The sequence below is a fragment of the Ranitomeya imitator genome, chromosome 9, assembly GCF_032444005.1.
Source record: "Ranitomeya imitator isolate aRanImi1 chromosome 9, aRanImi1.pri, whole genome shotgun sequence".
Classification (NCBI taxonomy): Eukaryota; Metazoa; Chordata; class Amphibia; order Anura; family Dendrobatidae; genus Ranitomeya; species Ranitomeya imitator.
Window position 1 is genome coordinate 44,988,595 of NC_091290.1, and position 19,239 is coordinate 45,007,833.

At 45.7% G+C, this 19,239-nt stretch overlaps 1 protein-coding gene across 3 annotated transcripts in view; it reads left to right on the top strand.

Moving 5' to 3' along the window:
* The window catches only part of EPS8L2 (EPS8 signaling adaptor L2), a 230,822-nt gene that overhangs the window by 183,567 nt on the left and 28,016 nt on the right, over positions 1 to 19,239 (top strand). For all 3 annotated transcript variants that reach the window (XM_069738470.1, XM_069738473.1, XM_069738472.1), the window contains 2 exons: positions 16,379 to 16,540; positions 17,795 to 17,941. In XM_069738470.1, coding sequence (XP_069594571.1) covers positions 16,379 to 16,540; positions 17,795 to 17,941 — 309 coding nt within the window. The remainder of the gene's footprint in view (positions 1 to 16,378; positions 16,541 to 17,794; positions 17,942 to 19,239) is intronic.

Here is a 19,239-nt window from a genome sequence, read left to right on the forward strand (position 1 = left end):
CACTGGTAACACTGACACTGGGCTGGGCATATACATCACTGGAGACACTGATACTGGGCTAGGGCATATACATCACTTGAGACACTGGGCTGGAGCATATACCTCACTGGAAACACTGACACTGGGCTGGAGCATATACATCACTGGAGACACTGGGCTGGAGCATATACATCACTGGAAGCACTGATACTGGGCTAGGGCATATACCTCACTGGTAACACTGACACTGGGCTGGGCATATACATCACTGGAGACACTGGGCTGGAGCATATACATCACTGGAAGCACTGATACTGGGCTAGGGCATATACATCACTTGAGACACTGGGCTGGAGCATATACATCACTGGAAGCACTGATACTGGGCTAGGGCATATACCTCACTGGTAACACTGACACTGGGCTGGGCATATACATCACTGGAGACACTGGGCTGGGGCATATACATCACTGGAGACACTGGGCTGGAGCATATACATCACTGGAAGCACTGACACTGGGCTGGGCATATACATCACTGGAGACACTGACACTGGGCTGGGCATATACATCACTGGAGACACTGACACTGGGCTGGGCATATACATCACTGGAGACACTGGGCTGGGGCATGTACATCATTGGGGACACTAGGCAGGTGCATATAAATCACTGGAGACACTGGGCTGTGGCATGCATATCACAGGAGATGCTGCTGTCTTCTTTGGGACAGGAGTGCATTGCGCACTACCTCCACCCACAGAGTACGTCCTGACCGATGCAATCTTCCATTGCATGTGCCGCAGCATCCAGTAGTGGATGCTGCATGTGTGTGCTCGCAGAGTAATAAGAAATGGGTCTGCAGCCGTTAAAACACTGCTGACAGCCAGAGCACTTCGTTCCCGGGAAATCTGCTCGGCCAGAGAAAAGGTCATCGCGGACTGTAAGCGCCCAATGTTCCAGAGCTTCCCACCCAGAGTTTAGAGGAACAAACAGAATTCATGTGCAAAATGAATACTATTACATAACTGTTGCAAACAGAAACAGTTCTGCATGCTGCGCTTTTTCTTTAGTTATGAAAACTGATGTAAAATGGAACTCAGATGGACTCCATAATAATCAAAGGGGTCCCTCTGCTTCCATTTGCATCAGTATTGCAACAGATCAATTTTTCACATAAAATACAATTGTCTGTTTCTCTAAATGAAATCTTGCAATGGATATGGAAACACAGTCCTAGGTCGGGGTCAGGCCAGCGACTGAAAAATGTTCCTATTTTCATCCTGAAATTATACGCTCGCCTGGACGAGCCCTTGCAGTATTTCAATTTTGGGATTCTCTGTCTCTCATGTACTGGACTCTGGATTGAAGATTTTTCGTTTATATTTATACAGTGGGGAAAAAAGTATTTAGTTAGCGACCAATTGTGCAAGTTCTCCCACTTAAATAGATGAGAGAGGCCAGTAATTGACAACATAGGTAGAACACAACTATGAGAGTCAAAATGAGAATACAAATCCAGAAAATCTCCTTGTCTGATTTGGCAAGATTTATTTTGCAAAATATGGTGGAAAACAAGTATTTGGTCACCTAAAACATGCAAGATTTCTGACTCTCACATACTTGTAACTTCTTCTTTAAGAGGCTCCTCTGTCCTCCACTCATTACCTGTAGTAATGGCACCTGTTTGAACTTGTTATCAGTATAAAAGACACCTGTCCACAACCTCAAACAGTCACACTCCAAACTCCACTATGGTAAAGACCAAAGAGCTGTCGAAGGATGCCAGAAACAAAATTGCAGCCCTGCACCAGGCTGGGAAGACTGAATCTGCAATAGGCAAGCAGCTTGGTGTGATGAAATCAACTGTGGGAGCATTAAAAAGAACATGGAAGACATACAAGACCACTGATAATCTCCCTCGATCTGGGAATCCAAGCAAGATCCCCACCCCACCCTGTGGAGTCAAAATGATCACAGGAACGGTGAGCAAAAATTCCAGAACCACGCTGGGGGACCTAGTGAATAACCTGCATTGAGCTGGGACCACCGTAAGAAACGCTACTATCAGTAGCCGCCAGGGAATCAGATCCTGCAGTGCCATACGTGTCCCCTTGCTTAAGCCAGTACATGTCCAGGCCTATCTGAAGTTTTCTAGAGAGCTTTTGGATTATCCAGAAGAGTATTGGGAGAATGTCATATGGTCTGATGAAACCAAAGTAGAATTGTTTGGTAGAAACAAAACGCGTCGTGTTTGGAGGCGACAGAATGCTGAGTTGCATCCAAAAAACACCATACCTACTGTGAAGCATGGGGGTGACAACATCATGCTTTGGGGCTGTTTCTCTGCAAAGGGACCAGGATGACTGATCTGTGTACATGAAAGAATGAATGGAGGAATGGGCGAACAAACCACCAACAGTGTGTGCCAACCTTGTGAAGACTTACAGAAAACATTTGACCTCTGTCATTGCCAAAAAAGGATATATAACAAAATATTGAGATGATCTTTTGTTAATGGCCAAATACTTATTTTCCACCGTAATTTGCTAAATAAATCTTGCCAAATCAGACAAGGTGATTTTCTGGATTTGTTTTCTCTTTTTGACTCTCATGGTTGTGGCCTACCTATGATGTCAATTACAGGCCTCTCTCATCGTTGTAAGTGGGAGAACTTGCACAATTGGTCGCTGGCTAAATACTTTTTTCCCCACTGTACACTGTAACAAATCCAGCGACTATGTAAGCAGAACCAGACAGCTCAGAACAGTTTTTTGGACTTTAGATGTAAAACACTTATTTTGCACTGGAAACATGTAAAAATGTAGGACATTGTCAGGGATTAACACACAAAAGTTTCACAGTTTTTTCTTGAATGGTGTGTCTCAAAAGTAAAGAAACACTGAAATCAAATGAAAATGGTTTCCCAGTGACATAATCTTGGACAAAACTGCAGGGAACAAAACAAACCCAGTTAGCTGCAATGTTCGTAACATAGTCTATCGTGAATACCGAAACGTTGGATTCAAGTTCAGTTTTCAAATGGGAAGGCAGGAGTGTGACCCATCACACCGATGATCTGCTTCATGTTAAAGCCACGTTCCCATGTGATTTCTCTTCTGTATAAGCGACGTGAATGATGGCGTCGTCCCCAGCAGAACATGTTTAGAACGTCGTCATCAGCACATGGGTCATCACACAACAGTCCAAGCAAAGTTTCTATGATGGCCATCATTCACTAGAAATGAGGATGATCCCAGCACATTCTGCTTGAGATAATGCCATTCTTCATTTCACATGCGCAGAAGAAAAAGCACTCTTTAAACATAACATGAAGCGCTCCATGGCTTTTCTGGTGAAATTCTCTACCAGTTTGAGGTGTCACACATCTGCCTTCCCATTTGAAAAACTGATGTGGAATACAAGTTGGCAGAGATGGCCATGATCTTGAGGACATGGCATGATAGGAATCCCCCTTCTCCCAAAGCTTGCTTTTATCATTGGATTACTTTTTTCCAAAATATTTTAATTTCTGGTTTCCTTACTTTTGAGTTTAATGCTCTAACATTACACAAATCCATAAAATCCCATTAAAATGTGATTTATTTTTTTTTTTCAGAAAATACTACTAGTATACTTCTGAATTATCCTATACAATTTTTTTTGCAATCCTCAGTTCCCACTAATTTATTATACACTATTCCAAGCTTAAAATTTGCACCGTCCATTGGCCTTTAATTCTGACAGACGTGAAACATAAAAACGTGAGTTGTATCTGTAGATATAGCTCTGCCAAAAATTAAGAGACCACCACATCAAAACCTTTTCATGGGCAGCACGATCTCCAGACCGGAACCCCAGTGAAAACCTCTGGAATGTAATCAAGAGGATTATGAATAGTCACAAGCCATCAAACAAAGAAAAACTGCTTAGATTTTGTGCCAGAAGCAGTGTGAAAGACTGGTGGAAAGCACGCCAAGACGCATGAAAGCTGTGATTAACAATCATGGTTATTCCGCAAAATATTGATTTCTGAACTCTTCCTGAGTTATAACATTAGTATTGTTGTTTCTAAAAGATTATGAACTTGTTTTCTTTGCATTATTTGAGGTCTGCAAGCACCGTTTATTTTTAAAAATTTTTGACCATTTCTCCTTTTTAGAAACAAAAAATACAAAGTTTATTGCTTGGAAATTCGGAGACATGTTGTCAGTAGTTTATAGAATATATGAACAAATGACATTTTACTCAAAAATATACCTATAAAGAGAAAAATCAGACAAACTGAACATTTTGCAGTGGTCTCTTAGTTTTTGCCACAGCTGTTTATGTGTGTTGTAGGCAGAGTTAGCCATCCTGGGCTGGTCATACATTGCTCTGTCCCAATTCAGAAAACTGAGGGGACCTAAAGGTGTCATGTAAGAAGACATCAGTAATATAAGTAGCACATGGTGGGTACTTTTGCGTAACGTCTTAAGATGACCTTATACCTTCAATAGCTAATTCTCCATCTCCCATCCACGTGCATTCTGCCCAGAATGTATATGTTTCATAGGGAGAAGGGAGAATGAGACAGATCGCTCTCCAGAGTTCTTCTGCTCTGAAAACAGACGGAAAGGGCACTGAAATCCAACATGCCTGATCTTTCTTTCCCTTGACATCAGCTGTTGCAGAGAGTTTCGAGACCCCCTTAGACCTAAGATAGTTGTTCCTGCTGAAATTAGTGGCTTTGGCTCACCGAGCTCTAATGTGTATGGGGAGATTTAAGGAATGAGCAATCTGAGACATAACAATGACATCAGACAAACCTATTGAAAAGACTGGTGTTAAGTAGTGTAACTTAAGGTACCTTCACACATAACAATTTCGTTAACGATATTGTTGTGACGTCACCGCTGTGCTCTGCTTTACGGCTGGCACTGACACAGTCAGTGCGGGAAGCTGACGGCGGGGGACGTGACAGACATCGGAATGTGAGTATGTACTGTTTTTTTTTTTTTTACTTTTACAATGGTAACCAGGGTAAATATTGGGTTACTAAGCGCAGCCCTGCACTTGGTAACCTGATGTTTACCCTGGTTACCCGGGGACTTCGGCATCATTGAAGACAGTTTCAACGATGCCGAAGTCTTTCCCCTGATCGTTGGTCGCTGGAGAGAGCGGTCTGTGTGACAGCTCCGCAGCGACCACAACGACTTACCAACGATCACGGCCAGGTCGTATCGCTGGTCATGATCGTTGGTAAGTCGTTTAGTGTAACGGTACCTTAATAGGGTTTTTCACACCAGGGCTACTTTTACGTCAGGCAGTGTATGATATAGAATCCAAACAGTGGGTAATAAACACGCTGTTAGGATTCTGCTCTGCTTGCCAGTTCAAGCGGTCATCTAATCAACACTTTTATGAAATTGGCATATTTGTGGTCTCCTCCTGCTTCTCTCAATCTGATAAAGAGTACCGTACGCACTTGAAACACATTATCTCTTAACAAAAAGCTAGACGCTCTGTACGTGCATGTGTAAACTGGCCACGTGTGGTAGCCATGGCTGAGCTGCTGTTTCATAACGCCCTGAAACTTTACAGGAAAAGATGGGTCCTGACGGGGTGTTGGTAATGTAAAGGACCACCTATGCAGGCGGTCTTTGGCTGGGCAGGACCACAAATTCCACAAATTAATTAAATCAAGGATTTTTCCGTTCAAACATGGGAACTTTACTGAACATGATAAGGGTTATATACAAGGGAAAGCGGGAACATAGTCTTAAACGCGTTTCCTTCACAGTAAGAAGCCTTTTCATTCCTACTGTATGCTTCCTCTGTAGGCTGCTCCAGGGCTCTGCAATTCTCGCTTTCTTGGGTATCCAGTGACTCGGCGACTTGTCCATTAACGCCTCATGGAAGATGACTCCGTATCGTCAGTAAATCTCTTGAGGGTCTCACTATCTCTGTCCGTATGTCCCTTGATGCTGTGGATCACCCATTGGCAGCACTGCACACTTGTTACTTCTTCAGACTCTAACTCCTACCTCTCTAACCAGGAAACCTAGTCCTTTCCCTACCATTAAAGGAAACCTGTCACCCCCCAGGGCCCTTTAAAGAAAAAGAGCCCCCTTCAGCAGCACTAAGGCTGCATTCTATGAAGGTGTTTATTATCCCTAGGAACACTGAAATAATGACTTTTATAAATCTCCCGCCATACCTCTATTGAGTCAAGGAGGTATGTTTTCTCCCCCTGCCTCAACCGCCTCGCAGCCGTCCATCATCCACCTCTGTCCTCCATGCGCCACCTCTTCTCTTTCTTGTGATGTCACTGGTGCCTGCGCTCTGCAATCAGTTCTCGGGCATGCGCTGCGTGTGCTGCCCATGAAGTTACATCAGGATATCATGCCTGCGTGTAGCGGAGGCCCAAGATCCTGCCCCCGCAGTGTGTTATGATATATTCACACTGCGGGGCTGGGAATCTGTCGCCTGCGCAGTGGAGCGGGTCACCGTGCTCCTCGATAGAAGTTCCAAAGTCTCGCAAGACTTCACAAAACTCACGAGACATCGACACTATCTTGAATGGAGCACAGTGTCCCGCTCCACTGTGGAGGCGCCAGATTCCCAACCCCGCAGTGTGAATATATCATAACACACTGCAGGGCAGGATCAGGGGCCTCCGCTACACACGGGCGCGATATTCTTACATCACCTGATGTAAGTTCATTGGCAGCATGCATGGCGCATGCCCGAGAACTGATTGCAGAGCGCAGGCGCCGGTGACATCACAAGAAAGAGAAGAGGTGGCGCACGAAGGACAGAGCTGGATGATGGACGGCTGCGACGTGGTTGAGGCAGGGGGAGAAAACATACCTCCCTGACTCAATAGAGGTATGGCGGGAAACTTATAAAAGTCATTAATAATTATTTCAGCGTTCCTAGGGATGATAAACATAAGCGCCACCTTCACAGAATGCAACCTTAGTGCTGCTGAAGGTGGCTATTTTACTTAAATAGGTCCTGGGGGTGACAGGTTCCCTTTAAGCCCTCCCCCTGTGGGCTAGCCCCAACACTTAATTACCTCTGACCCTGCTGTCTGTTGCTAGGCAAAACGTCCTTACACTTCACACTATGCACTAACAATACTTATACTATACCTTACTCTATCACATCCAACTGCCATGGCCAACTGCCATGGGAATGTACAACAATAACATTAGGGTTAAACCACCAAGGTGAAAGTCTACTTATTTCTCTACATTTCAGTTCACTCGTTGTGTATGTCCTATTCTAATGTATAATGTTCTTCTGTCAACTCCACTGTCATGTCAACTATGTAATTCCTTTATGATTTTTATGATTTAAGTCGTGCTGCTGTGATACCATAATTTCCCACGGGATCAATAAAGTGTATCGTATCGTATCGTATCCTACACTGCTATACACTATGCATATTACACTTTCAATGCTTATCACACTCTATACATTACATAGGAACATTTCATATTTCACAGGATTCATTATTGTAACGCTCGCGCCGAGACTGGTTGGCGCGGGCACCTGGGGGTGTGGCCCCACTGGACCACAGACCGAACTTCCCTGGAAGGGGCGTAACTAAGTAGCTTCCTAGGTGTTCGCTGGAGCCTCTGATGGTGAGGTCAGACTTGTGCAATAGGAAGCTACCAGGTACCACTCCAGGGTGGAGTCGGACTGTGGATGCTGATCCCACCGGGGACAAGACACGGGCAGGCAGGCACGGCTGTGACACTGGCTGACAGACGGGTATGGCAGAGGCCCTGACGGGCGGACTGGCTTGACGGAGATACAGGCAGGCAGACGGGCGCGGCTGGCACTCAGGCAGACAGGCGGGCACGGCTGGCACTGGCAGACAGGACTGATACTCTGGTAGGAACTGGTATTCAGATGGATGTGTGGAAACAGGTAAGAACCTGTTCAGACTGGAGAATATAAAGGAACAGGTAGAGACCTGTAGGGAAAGTTGCAGAATTAAGATAGAGCAAGAGTGGAAGAAAAGCTGAATCGCAGGAGGCGGAGTACGAGTAGAAGGTGGAGCTATGAGCAGAGAAGGAGAAGGCAGAGCAGAGAGTAGAGAAGGAGAAGGCATAGCCAAGGACGGAGCCGCAGGAGGCGGAGCCAAGAGCAGAGACGCTGGAGGCGGAGCCAAGAGCGGAGACGCTGGAGGCGGAGCCAAGAGCGGAGATGCTGGAGGCGGAGCCAATATCGGGGATGCTGGAGGCGGAGCCAAGAGCGGGGATGCTGGAGGCGGAGCCAAGAGCGGGGACACTGGAGGCGGAGCCAAGAGCGGGGACGCTGGAGGCGGAGCCAAGAGCGGGGATGCTGGAGGCGGAGCCAAGAGCGGGATGCTGGAGGCGGAGCCAAGAGCGGGGACACTGGAGGCGGAGTCAAGAGCAGAGACGCTGGAGGCGGAGCCAAGAGCAGAGACGCTGGAGGCGTAGCCAAGAGCAGAGATGCTGGAGGCGGAGCCAAGAGAAGAGACGCTGGAGGCGGAGCCAAGAGCAGAGACGCTGGAGGCGGAGCCAAGAGCAGAGACGCTGGAGGCGTAGCCAAGAGCAGAGATGCTGGAGGCGGAGCCAAGAGCAGAGACGCTGGAGGCGTAGCCAAGAGCAGAGATGCTGGAGGCGGAGCCAAGAGAAGAGACGCTGGAGGCGGAGCCAAGAGCGGAGACGCTGGAGGTGGAGCCAAGAGCGGAGACGCTGGAGGCGGAGCCAAGAGCTAAAGACGTAGAACCGCAAGGAGCGGTGCCAGGTGGAACCGCAAGGAGCGGAGCCGTAGAGCAAAGCCACAGAGAGCGGAGCAAGGTCAGAGAGCAGAGCTGAGAGAAAAGCTGAGAGACACAGAGCCACAGGTTGTGGTAGAACTGAGCAGAGAGAAGCAGAGCCACAGACAGTGGCGAACAGAGCAGAAAGATAAGGCAGAGGTACACACAGCTGAGTGGGAAATGACTAATGACAAAGAAGGAGCAGGGACGGACATAGACCAGAGTACAGACAGGAACGGACACGGATACACAAACAGAACACAGATGAAGGCCTGCAATAGTGCAGCCCTCAGAGACAGGAAACACACGACCTGGCAGCTCAGTAGCAAATGCAAACTGAGGGGAATAGTTTGCTCAGGCATCCTCCAATGGGTGAGGATGCCTTAAGTATCAGAGGCCTCAAGGCTATTGGCCAGAAGCACCTTAGGGAGGTGCACACAGTCTCAATAAGAATCCGGAGTGGCTGGCGCCGCCCCCCTATGCACACAGCCAGGAAGTGTACACAGAGCAGGCCGCCATGAAGCACATGGCATGGAACCAGCAGCAGACAGATCTCACAGCATGGCACTGGGTGAGTGAGTAGATGTAACAGGCAGGTGGGGAATGGAAGGCCATGCAGTGATGTCGGCAGGGTTGTTACAGTACCCCTTCCTTTACGCCCCCTCTTCTTCAAACCCGCTAAAATGATCCATAGAAGAAGAAAGAAACCACTCACAGTCCAAGTCATAACATCTTTAGAGTAGGATAAGGCAAATGGGTCACCAGGAATCTCAGAAGACAAAGTCTCGTTGTGCCCAACAGGGTTAGCTTCATCAGATATCTCGGATAGCAAAGTCTCTTTGTACCCAATAGGGTTAGCCTCCTCAATGGACTGGACCATTTCCTCTGGGTAGACAAGAAGCAGGGACTTGGATGCTACTGGTTTGATATCTTCACCAGCCGGCCACTTAAAAGCCGAAGGAACACTCACAGGATACATCTTCTGCCCGATATCCAGAGACAAATTTTCAGGTAGCTGAAATGTTCCAGAGTACTGAACACAGGAAAAATCACTGGAGCAGAGGGTGGAGAATAATAACTCCACCGGATCAGGAAAAAACTGAGAGGAGAAAACTTCTGTTTTGGAATCTTCACCAACCGGCCATATGGACGATGAAGGCACCCACATAGGAACCATTTTCTGCCGATTATCCAGAAAAAAACGTCCAAGAGGCGGAGGTATTTCCACGAACAGGTTACAGGTATAGTCATTAGAGTAGTGAGGAGAGATTGTCACCGCTTTCCCATCTTTGGTAACATCAGCACTCCTTGACTCGATGACTAACGGGTTCCTGGTATAGTCACTGGAGACGTGTGGAGAGATTATCACCGCTTCCCCATCTTGGGTGACATCAACACACCTTGACTCGACGACTAACAGGTTACTGGTATAGTCACAAGAGACGTGTGGAGAAATAGTCACCGCTTCCTCATCTTGGGTGACATCAACACACCTTGACTCGACGACTAGCAGACCAGCTGAAGAAGAAGACAACACAGTTGACTGTCCTTGATGCATGGGAACCAGACACCTCTCATGACTGGGTAAATTCAAACGAAGTATTTTGCAGGAACTCTTGACCAGAGCGGGTGGTAGAGTTCCAGGCTCAGAATGACCCATGGGCATAACAGACAGCATACGGTAGATAAACTTCTTCGTGTATAAGGCTCCAACTTGGAGCTGTAGTTGTCCTTGCAGGACTAGACTGCTCTTGAGTAGGGCTTGACCAACTTCAGACAACGCCCTTACCGGGTTCTGGAGCTGTATGACAGAGACCACACACCGACTCCGAATGGTTGGCGACTTTACCACACCAAAGCTCCCGGAAAACAGAGACACAGTCTTTGATTTTAATGGAGAGGAGGTACTCTCACCTAGGGCAGCCTCTCCTGCTGGCCCAGGGTTTTGGAGTTTTAGATCTACAGGGCAGAGACTGTCTGGATGTTCCTTGCAACCGCAGCGATACCACGTTCCCTTCTTGCGGCTGGATTTGGGCTGCTGCTTTGCCAGCCCACTTTTATCAGCCTTCTGGGGTTTTGCTTGGGTAGCTGCTGGGACAGGTAGAGGAACAGGTGGGTCTTGGACGGACTTGGTCTGACGTGACGATTTCTTTGGGGGATTAACTCGTCTAGACCGCCTCTGGGATCTGGTGAGGGAAGACTTTGCAGGAGGAGCAGGTTTAGGCGCTTTGAAGGCTTTAACAAAGGCTTCCAGGAAAGCCCCAAGGTCTGAGAGGATTGGATCCCTTGCTTCCCAGAGAGGGTTCATCCAATTCAATGCATCTCCTGCTAGATAGGACAAGATAAATCCTAGCTTGAACTCATCAGAAGAAAATTCAGAAGGATTAGCTTCGATATACATCAGACTACGCTCCAGGAACTCCATGCACTCCTCTGGATCCCCATAGTATCTAGGCGGAAGGAGTTTTTCTCTACTGGCAATGTAATCATACAACTCTCTAGAGATTATGAGTGGACCACCAGGAGTAGGTGTAGGCAGATCTTTCAACTGAGTATAAAAACCTTCTGGGGGCCAATACAGGCTAGAAGAGAGTTCATTTTGCTCTGAGAGCAACGGCTCATGGGACTCAGCGGGGACCATGGCCTGAGCAATCTGTAACGCTCGCGCCGAGACTGGTTGGCGCGGGCACCTGGGGGTGTGGCCCCACTGGACCACAGACCGAACTTCCCTGGAAGGGGCGTAACTAAGTAGCTTCCTAGGTGTTCGCTGGAGCCTCTGATGGTGAGGTCAGACTTGTGCAATAGGAAGCTACCAGGTACCACTGCAGGGTGGAGTCGGACTGTGGATGCTGATCCCACCGGGGACAAGACACGGGTAGGCAGGCACGGCTGTGACACTGGCTGACAGACGGGTATGGCAGAGGCCCTGACGGGTGGACTGGCTTGACGGAGATACAGGCAGGCAGACGGGCGCGGCTGGCACTCAGGCAGACAGGCGGGCACGGCTGGCACTGGCAGACAGGACTGATACTCTGGTAGGAACTGGTATTCAGATGGATGTGTGGAAACAGGTAAGAACCTGTTCAGACTGGAGAATATAAAGGAACAGGTAGAGACCTGTAGGGAAAGTTGCAGAATTAAGATAGAGCAAGAGTGGAAGAAAAGCTGAATCGCAGGAGGCGGAGTACAAGTAGAAGGTGGAGCTATGAGCAGAGAAGGAGAAGGCAGAGCAGAGAGTAGAGAAGGAGAAGGCAGAGCCAAGGACGGAGCCGCAGGAGGCGGAGCCAAGAGCGGAGACGCTGGAGGCGGAGCCAAGAGCGGAGATGCTGGAGGCGGAGCCAAGAGCAGAGACGCTGGAGGCGGAGCCAAGAGCAGAGACGCTGGAGGCGGAGCCAAGAGCAGAGATGCTGGAGGTGGAGCCAAGAGCAGAGACGCTGGAGGCGGAGCCAAGAGCGGAGACGCTGGAGGCGGAGCCAAGAGCTAAAGACGTAGAACCGCAAGGAGCGGTGCCAGGTGGAACCGCAAGGAGCGGAGCCGTAGAGCAAAGCCACAGAGAGTGGAGCAAGGTCAGAGAGCAGAGCTGAGAGAAAAGCTGAGAGACACAGAGCCACAGGTTGTGGTAGAACTGAGCAGAGAGAAGCAGAGCCACAGACAGTGGCGAACAGAGCAGAAAGATAAGGCAGAGGTACACACAGCTGAGTGGGAAATGACTAATGACAAAGAAGGAGCAGGGATGGACATAGACCAGAGTACAGACAGGAACGGACACGGATACACAAACAGAACACAGATGAAGGCCTGCAATAGTGCAGCCCTCAGAGACAGGAAACACACGACCTGGCAGCTCAGTAGCAAATGCAAACTGAGGGGAATAGTTTGCTCAGGCATCCTCCAATGGGTGAGGATGCCTTAAGTATCAGAGGCCTCAATGCTATTGGCCAGAAGCACCTTAGGGAGGTGCACACAGTCTCAATAAGAATCCGGAGTGGCTGGCGCCGCCCCCCTATGCACACAGCCAGGAAGTGTACACAGAGCAGGCCGCCATGAAGCACATGGCATGGAACCAGCAGCAGACAGATCTCACAGCATGGCACTGGGTGAGTGAGTAGATGTAACAGGCAGGTGGGGAATGGAAGGCCATGCAGTGATGCCGGCAGGGTTGTTACAATTATATATATATATATATATATATATATATGGTGCACAACACTATTCATATAACGCGATTGGTGTCTTCAGGGGTAGAAACTAGTGATGAGCGAGCATACTCGGTACTCGGGTGTCCTCCGAGTATTTTTTAGTGCTCGGAGATTTCGTTTTTCTTGCCGCAGCTGAATGATTTAGATCTGTTAGCCAGCATAAGTACATGTGGGGATTTCCTAGCAACCAGGCAACCCCCACATGTACATAGGCTGGCTAACAGATGTAAATCATGCAGCTGCGGCACAGAAAACTAAATCTCCGAGTACTTACAAATACTCGGAGGACACCCGAGCGTGCTCGGGAAATCTTGAGTACTGAGTATATTCGCTCATCACTAGTAGAAACGTGACAGTACAGTCCAACACTAAGATTGTACTGAATTGTCAATGTTGCCAATAAGACTTGTCACGGCATACAAAACATAATGGCCCGTAATATACAAATGCTGAAAAACATTGTCAGCAGTAAAAGGGCATCTAAATGGCCATTGAGTAGGATACTTAATCGCTCAGCCAGAATCAGGGAGTTCAATCGTGGTAATAATGCCCTAGAATTTATTTCTCCTTCAAAAAAATTTTTGACAGAGTAAATAAAGCAGCTTGTTTGTATCATGTAAGTCTGAGTTTTTGAAGACAACGAAGTCATGGAACATGCCAACTAGTGTTGAGCGAGTGTACTCGTTGCTCGGGTTTTCCCGTGGTATTGACGCAGCTGCATGATTTACGGCTGCTAGCCAGCCTGAGTACATGTGGGGGTTGCCTGGTTGCTAGGGAATCCCCACATGTAATCAAGCTGTCTAGTAGCTGTAAATCATCCAGCTGGGGCAAGGAAAACTAAATCTCTGAGCACTCACAAATACTCGGAGACCACCAGAGCATGCTCGGGAAAACCCGGGCAACGATTATACTCGCTCATCACTAATGCCAACCCTTCAGATACTGAATAAAAATACACAAGGGTTCAATTTCTGAACATTATAAAACATTTTTAATTACAAAGCAATAAGGATAAGTTTTCGGGTTTAGCAGGTTCAATGAAATAAACAACCTTAGATAAGATTAAGAGGATTGTAGCCTAGGGGTAATTACACAGTCCAATAACAGATGGTCTAATCTAATTGTTTTGGTCCTGAAGCCAAATGCATTGACTATTGCCAAAATCCCTTATTGAATAAGGCCATGAAAAGAAAGTTACACATTTTTTTAAAAATAGGAACTGTTTCTTACTCAAAACAATTGAGTCAAATACCTTGTAAAAATCCCTGAGCTCCCCTGATTCTCTTGTTCTTTTCCTTTTTGCTCTGTGTCACTCTATTACAGAGATATTCTCATTTGTTTCTTTTGGAGGGTAGTATGTGAAATCTCTGATTGCAGTCCAACTGAATGTTTCCTTACAGTCTTCTCTGGGGGCGTATGCTTTCACGCCTCCCTCCCACACGCTGCCAATCACAGCTCAGCGGCTGATCTAGCAGTCTACAACGCTGCCGAGCTGTGATTGGCAGTGTATATGAGGGAGGAGTGAAAGCATACGCCCCAGAGACAACTCTGAAGAAATGCCCAGTAGGACTGCAAGCAGAGATTTCACATAGTGCTTTCCAGAAGAAATAAGTGTGAATATCTCCGCAATAGAGTGATGCAGCGCAAAACGGAAAATAGCGGCAGAATCAGGGGACATCAGGAATTTTTATAAAGTATTTAACTAAATTTTTTGCACAAGGGACAGGTCCTCTTTAAAGGCAGCCCCAGAGTCAAACAGCTCGGGCAGAGAAAAGTTGAACTGATGGACATTTTTTAGTCTTTTTTAAATATTTAAAAGTGAGATTTTGATTCCCACATGAAATATACATGGGCTTGAATGATCTCATCTATTTAGTCAGGAAAAGGTCATAATGTGAGATACAACAGCTCAGTATCACTTAAACCTGCAGTCGATTTGACCCTTTTTTTAACCTCTTTTGAATGTTCAAGTTAAAGATGTTGTCTATTTTGTACAATGCCTATCTGTTAGAATATTCCCAACCATCAGCTGCTGTAGGCAGGGAAACCTGGCATTTACTGTTTTGTTTCCTTGCAGTGCACAGTCCCTATATTAATCTGTGTAATGCAGAACCGGACTCCTAGTTGCTTTATATTCACTTTTTAATTCATATGCAAAGGAGGCATTAAGTGCTTTGGGCATGACAGAGCACTTCCCTGGCCTCTGCCTCCCCAGGTTGTTCCTCCTCCCAGCCTCTTTTGATTAATTGCTAATTGTTTGATTTCCTTGCCTGTCACATGTCATCACACAGATGGGGAGCTATCAATCAATCAATCAAGTAAAAGAGGCTGATGATGAGTGTGGAAACATCCTGGGGAGGTAGAGGCTTGGGAAGTGCTCTGTCACACCCAAAGCACTTAATGTCTCATTTATATATGAATAAAAATGCTAATCACTTGGGAATGCAGCATCAGATATAAGATATAAAGGTGGTGATGGATTTACATTTCAAAGCCCTGCATCCCCATATATGCTGTTCAGGGGGATTGATAGTGTTACTTTAAAATATATCTTCACTTTTAACAAAAGGGATCTGTGACACGAGCATATACATCAGACGAGTACTAGCTGATGTTTTATTGGATAGCACGCAAACCAATGGTATTCTATGGGACTTTTCTGATTAGAAATTTCTTTCTCATGCCAAATTCAGCATGAGTTCAAATTAGATTGCATTCAAGTGCATCGGTGCGTGGAAAACATCAGACTGCACTCGGATGGTATCCGAGTGCAGTCCTAGATCTCACACAATGGAGAAGATGGAGAAATCTTGTTCTCCATACCTGTGATTCGAATCTCTCATCTGAGAGAATCAGATCATACTAAGCACTCTCGCTCATGAGAAAATCTACGCTCGTGCGACCCCAGCTGAAAAATTATTGTTGTAAAAGACTTTGTCATATAATAATTTAGAGTTTCTTGCAGCACGGACCAACCAACTTCTGTAGTCTGCCCTAAATTAATCAGCGTCCTGCCTTTACCTACTATCTTTGATTTTCATCAGATCCCACAGTGCTTGTTCACACACAGAAGATGGAAGCAAAAAAAGTGATGAACATGAAGTTGTTCTAAATCCTTCTAATAGAGCGATTTGGAAAAATGATTGCATTGAGTCCCGCACTATAATTATTTTTGTGATTAACGTGGAAACTTTAAGTCTACATTGTTTGAAAATTAAAGTACTAATTAGACATGTGAAATAATCGGACATAAGATGGAACTTAGTCGTCTTACACACGTGGCTCAGAAACAATTCCTTTGACAGCAGTCCACAATCTGTAGCTAAATTTCTTCTGACGTGAACATGTTTGTTCTTTGTAAATTCTCCATATTATGCATTAATGATGGAAATCTCAGCAATCGTTGCTCCTTTTTTTACAGCACCTGGCAACCTTTTTGATGGATAAGAATGATTCCCTCGGCACTGAGGAGGATGCTATAAAACGATTATTTCAGTTGGAAACAAAGGACAAGATCTGGGCCCAAGAAATGGTTCTTCAAGTAATGAGCACATCAATCAGCCTTCTAGACTGTGCCACACAGGTATCATTTTTTTACACGAAGAAGTTGACTTTCACTCATCCGACATTCAGGGTTTGTGCACACGTCAGGATTATTTCCTGACAAAATCCTGAGAATTCTGCCAGAAATCCGCGTCTTTTTTCGCGCGGTTTTCTCGCGGAATTTGCGCGGATTTTTTTTTTTGCGGAATTTTTGCGGATTTTTTTTTTTTTCCTGAATGACCTTTTTGATAGCAAATCCGGAAAAAGAATGAGCATGTCCGGATTTTTTGCGGGATGCGTTTTTTTTTGCGGAAAAAAAACGCTAACATCTGCACAAAAAAATGCGGAATGCATTCTAAATGATAGGATGCATAATGTTAGCGTTTTTTTTACCGGATTTATAGCGTTTTTATGGCGAAAATCCGCAAAAAAAAAACGCTAAAAATCCTGACGTGTGCACATACCCTCACGGTTCAAGTATGGACTGAATGTTCAGACTGGCTGTGGGTTTTGTGATCCGAATTCAACAGTCTCATGTATGCCTATGAGGCTATTGAGTCTGGATCACCAGACCCGCGTCCAGTCCAGAAACGGGCCTAACGAGATGTGTATTAACTCATCTTCATAAATGGCATTTTGTCAAACAGTGCTTCCAAATACAAGCAATTTTGCAATTTACCTTTTATTAATTTTTTTTGCCGTTCTTAAGATATTAACATTTTTTCTTTCGTTTTACAGTTCGTTGTCTTGGAGACCGACCACCTCTGCCAGACTGCAGAATATGCACAGTGCTTAAAAGCTCTTTTCTATTGAGCTTGCAAGCACTGTCTTAGGCTGCCGTCACAGTATCAGTATTTGGTCAGTATTTTACATCAGTATTTCTCAGCCAAAACCAGGAGTGGGTGATAAATGCAGAAGTGGTGCATATGTTTCTATTCTACTTTTCCTCTGATTGTTCCACTCCTGGTTTTGGTTTACAAATACTGATGTAAAATACTGACCAAATACTGCTAGTGTGACGGTAGCCTAAAGATGGCGGGATCACTGGTGCATGCTGTTATCTTCTAATCCAGGCTAGCTTCAACTCGGGGCTCACAACCTAGACATCAATGGTGGATGGTCTCCTAGGCAAAGAGCTGGAAAGATCTGCTAATATCTCAAGAACGGACGCAAATTTTAATAAGCAGTAAATTGCAAAAGTGCATGTTAATACTAGCGCCATCCAGCATTATCCATCTAAGAATGTGGGAATAGCCCTTTAACTGACATTGTTCTTTCTTTTTTTTTATGACAGGAAGAACTAGAAAACTTCCCCCTCTCCATAGTCCACAAGTGCCGCAGCATCCAAGGTCCTCATCGATACCCTCACCTCTTGCTTATCGTGTGTCAGGAGGTCGACCAAAGCAAACCTGATATACATTTTTTCAACTGTGAGATAGAGGTAATTGGTAAAAAATTTAAAAAATAGTTTACAGTAAATTTAGATTCCATAACGCGCATTTTTGCGGCCAATAGATGCCGCAACGTGTGCACATACCCTTGGGATCCACTGTCATTTTACTATTTCTTAGAAAGTAGCACCAAGTCTACAGCTTTGTTTCTTAAACAATTTCTATCCTTTTGATATACATCTAAATAAAGCAGGTTGCCCTTTGTTCTTTCTTACCAGCAGGCATTATGTAAATTTAAGCCCGAAGGTACAAAAATATCCTTAAAAAGAGAAGTACACTATGAATTTAGAAACGCAATAATTCACTTTTGACAGTGCTGTATATAACTGCAGCAGTTGTATGGCCTCATTCCACAATTAGCAGGCAATAAATGTATGTTTTCTATTATTAGAGCAATGCAATAGGCTTTTAGCTGTAATCATTGTACCATATATTGGTACAACGTTGTTTTTGGATTTGAGTGTAACTGCGTGACATGTTGACTAGCATAAATAGATATGTTACAGACCGATGGGAAACACTTTCTCATGTGAACACATCTGGATAAAGAAGGGAGAATCTGAACAGAAAAGTTTGGGGTCTGTACCGAATACCTACTGTTCGGGCACGGACCCCGGACACAGACTACTCCAGGAAGTCCGTGTTACTGATCGGGTTCGGCACCCCGGACACCGGGTGTTTCTTGCACTCTCATCTGCATGACAGCACAAGAAACATCGGCGGCTCTGATCGGCGGTAAGATCAATACCACCGGTTATCAAGAATAAATGGGTCCCCATGTGTTTTTTTAAATTATTTAAATAAATAATTAAAAAAAACGGTGTGGGGTCCCCCCCATTTTTTGACACCCAGCAAAGCTAAAGCAGGCAGCTAAAGGCTGGTATTGTCAGGCTGCTAAGGGGCCATGGATATTGCCCCCCCCAGCCTAAAAATAGCAGTCCACAGCCATCTCAAAAAAGGCGCTTCTATCAGATGCGCCAATTCTGGCGCTTTGCCTGGCTCTTCTCACTTTCCCTGTGGCAGTGGCAAGTAGGGTTAATATTTGTGGGGTTGATGTCACCTTTGTATTGTCAGGTGACATCAAGCCCACGGGTTCGTAATGGAGAGGTGTCTATAAGACATTTATCAATTACTAATCCTATAGTCATATTGTAAATAAGCATACAGCAAGAATAAAGTCTTATTTTAAATAAAAAAAACACCCAGTTTTACTTTTCTATTTAAAAATAACAAACATAGTTATACTCACCTAAAGCCCATACAGGGGAACCCATGACATTTTTTTAAA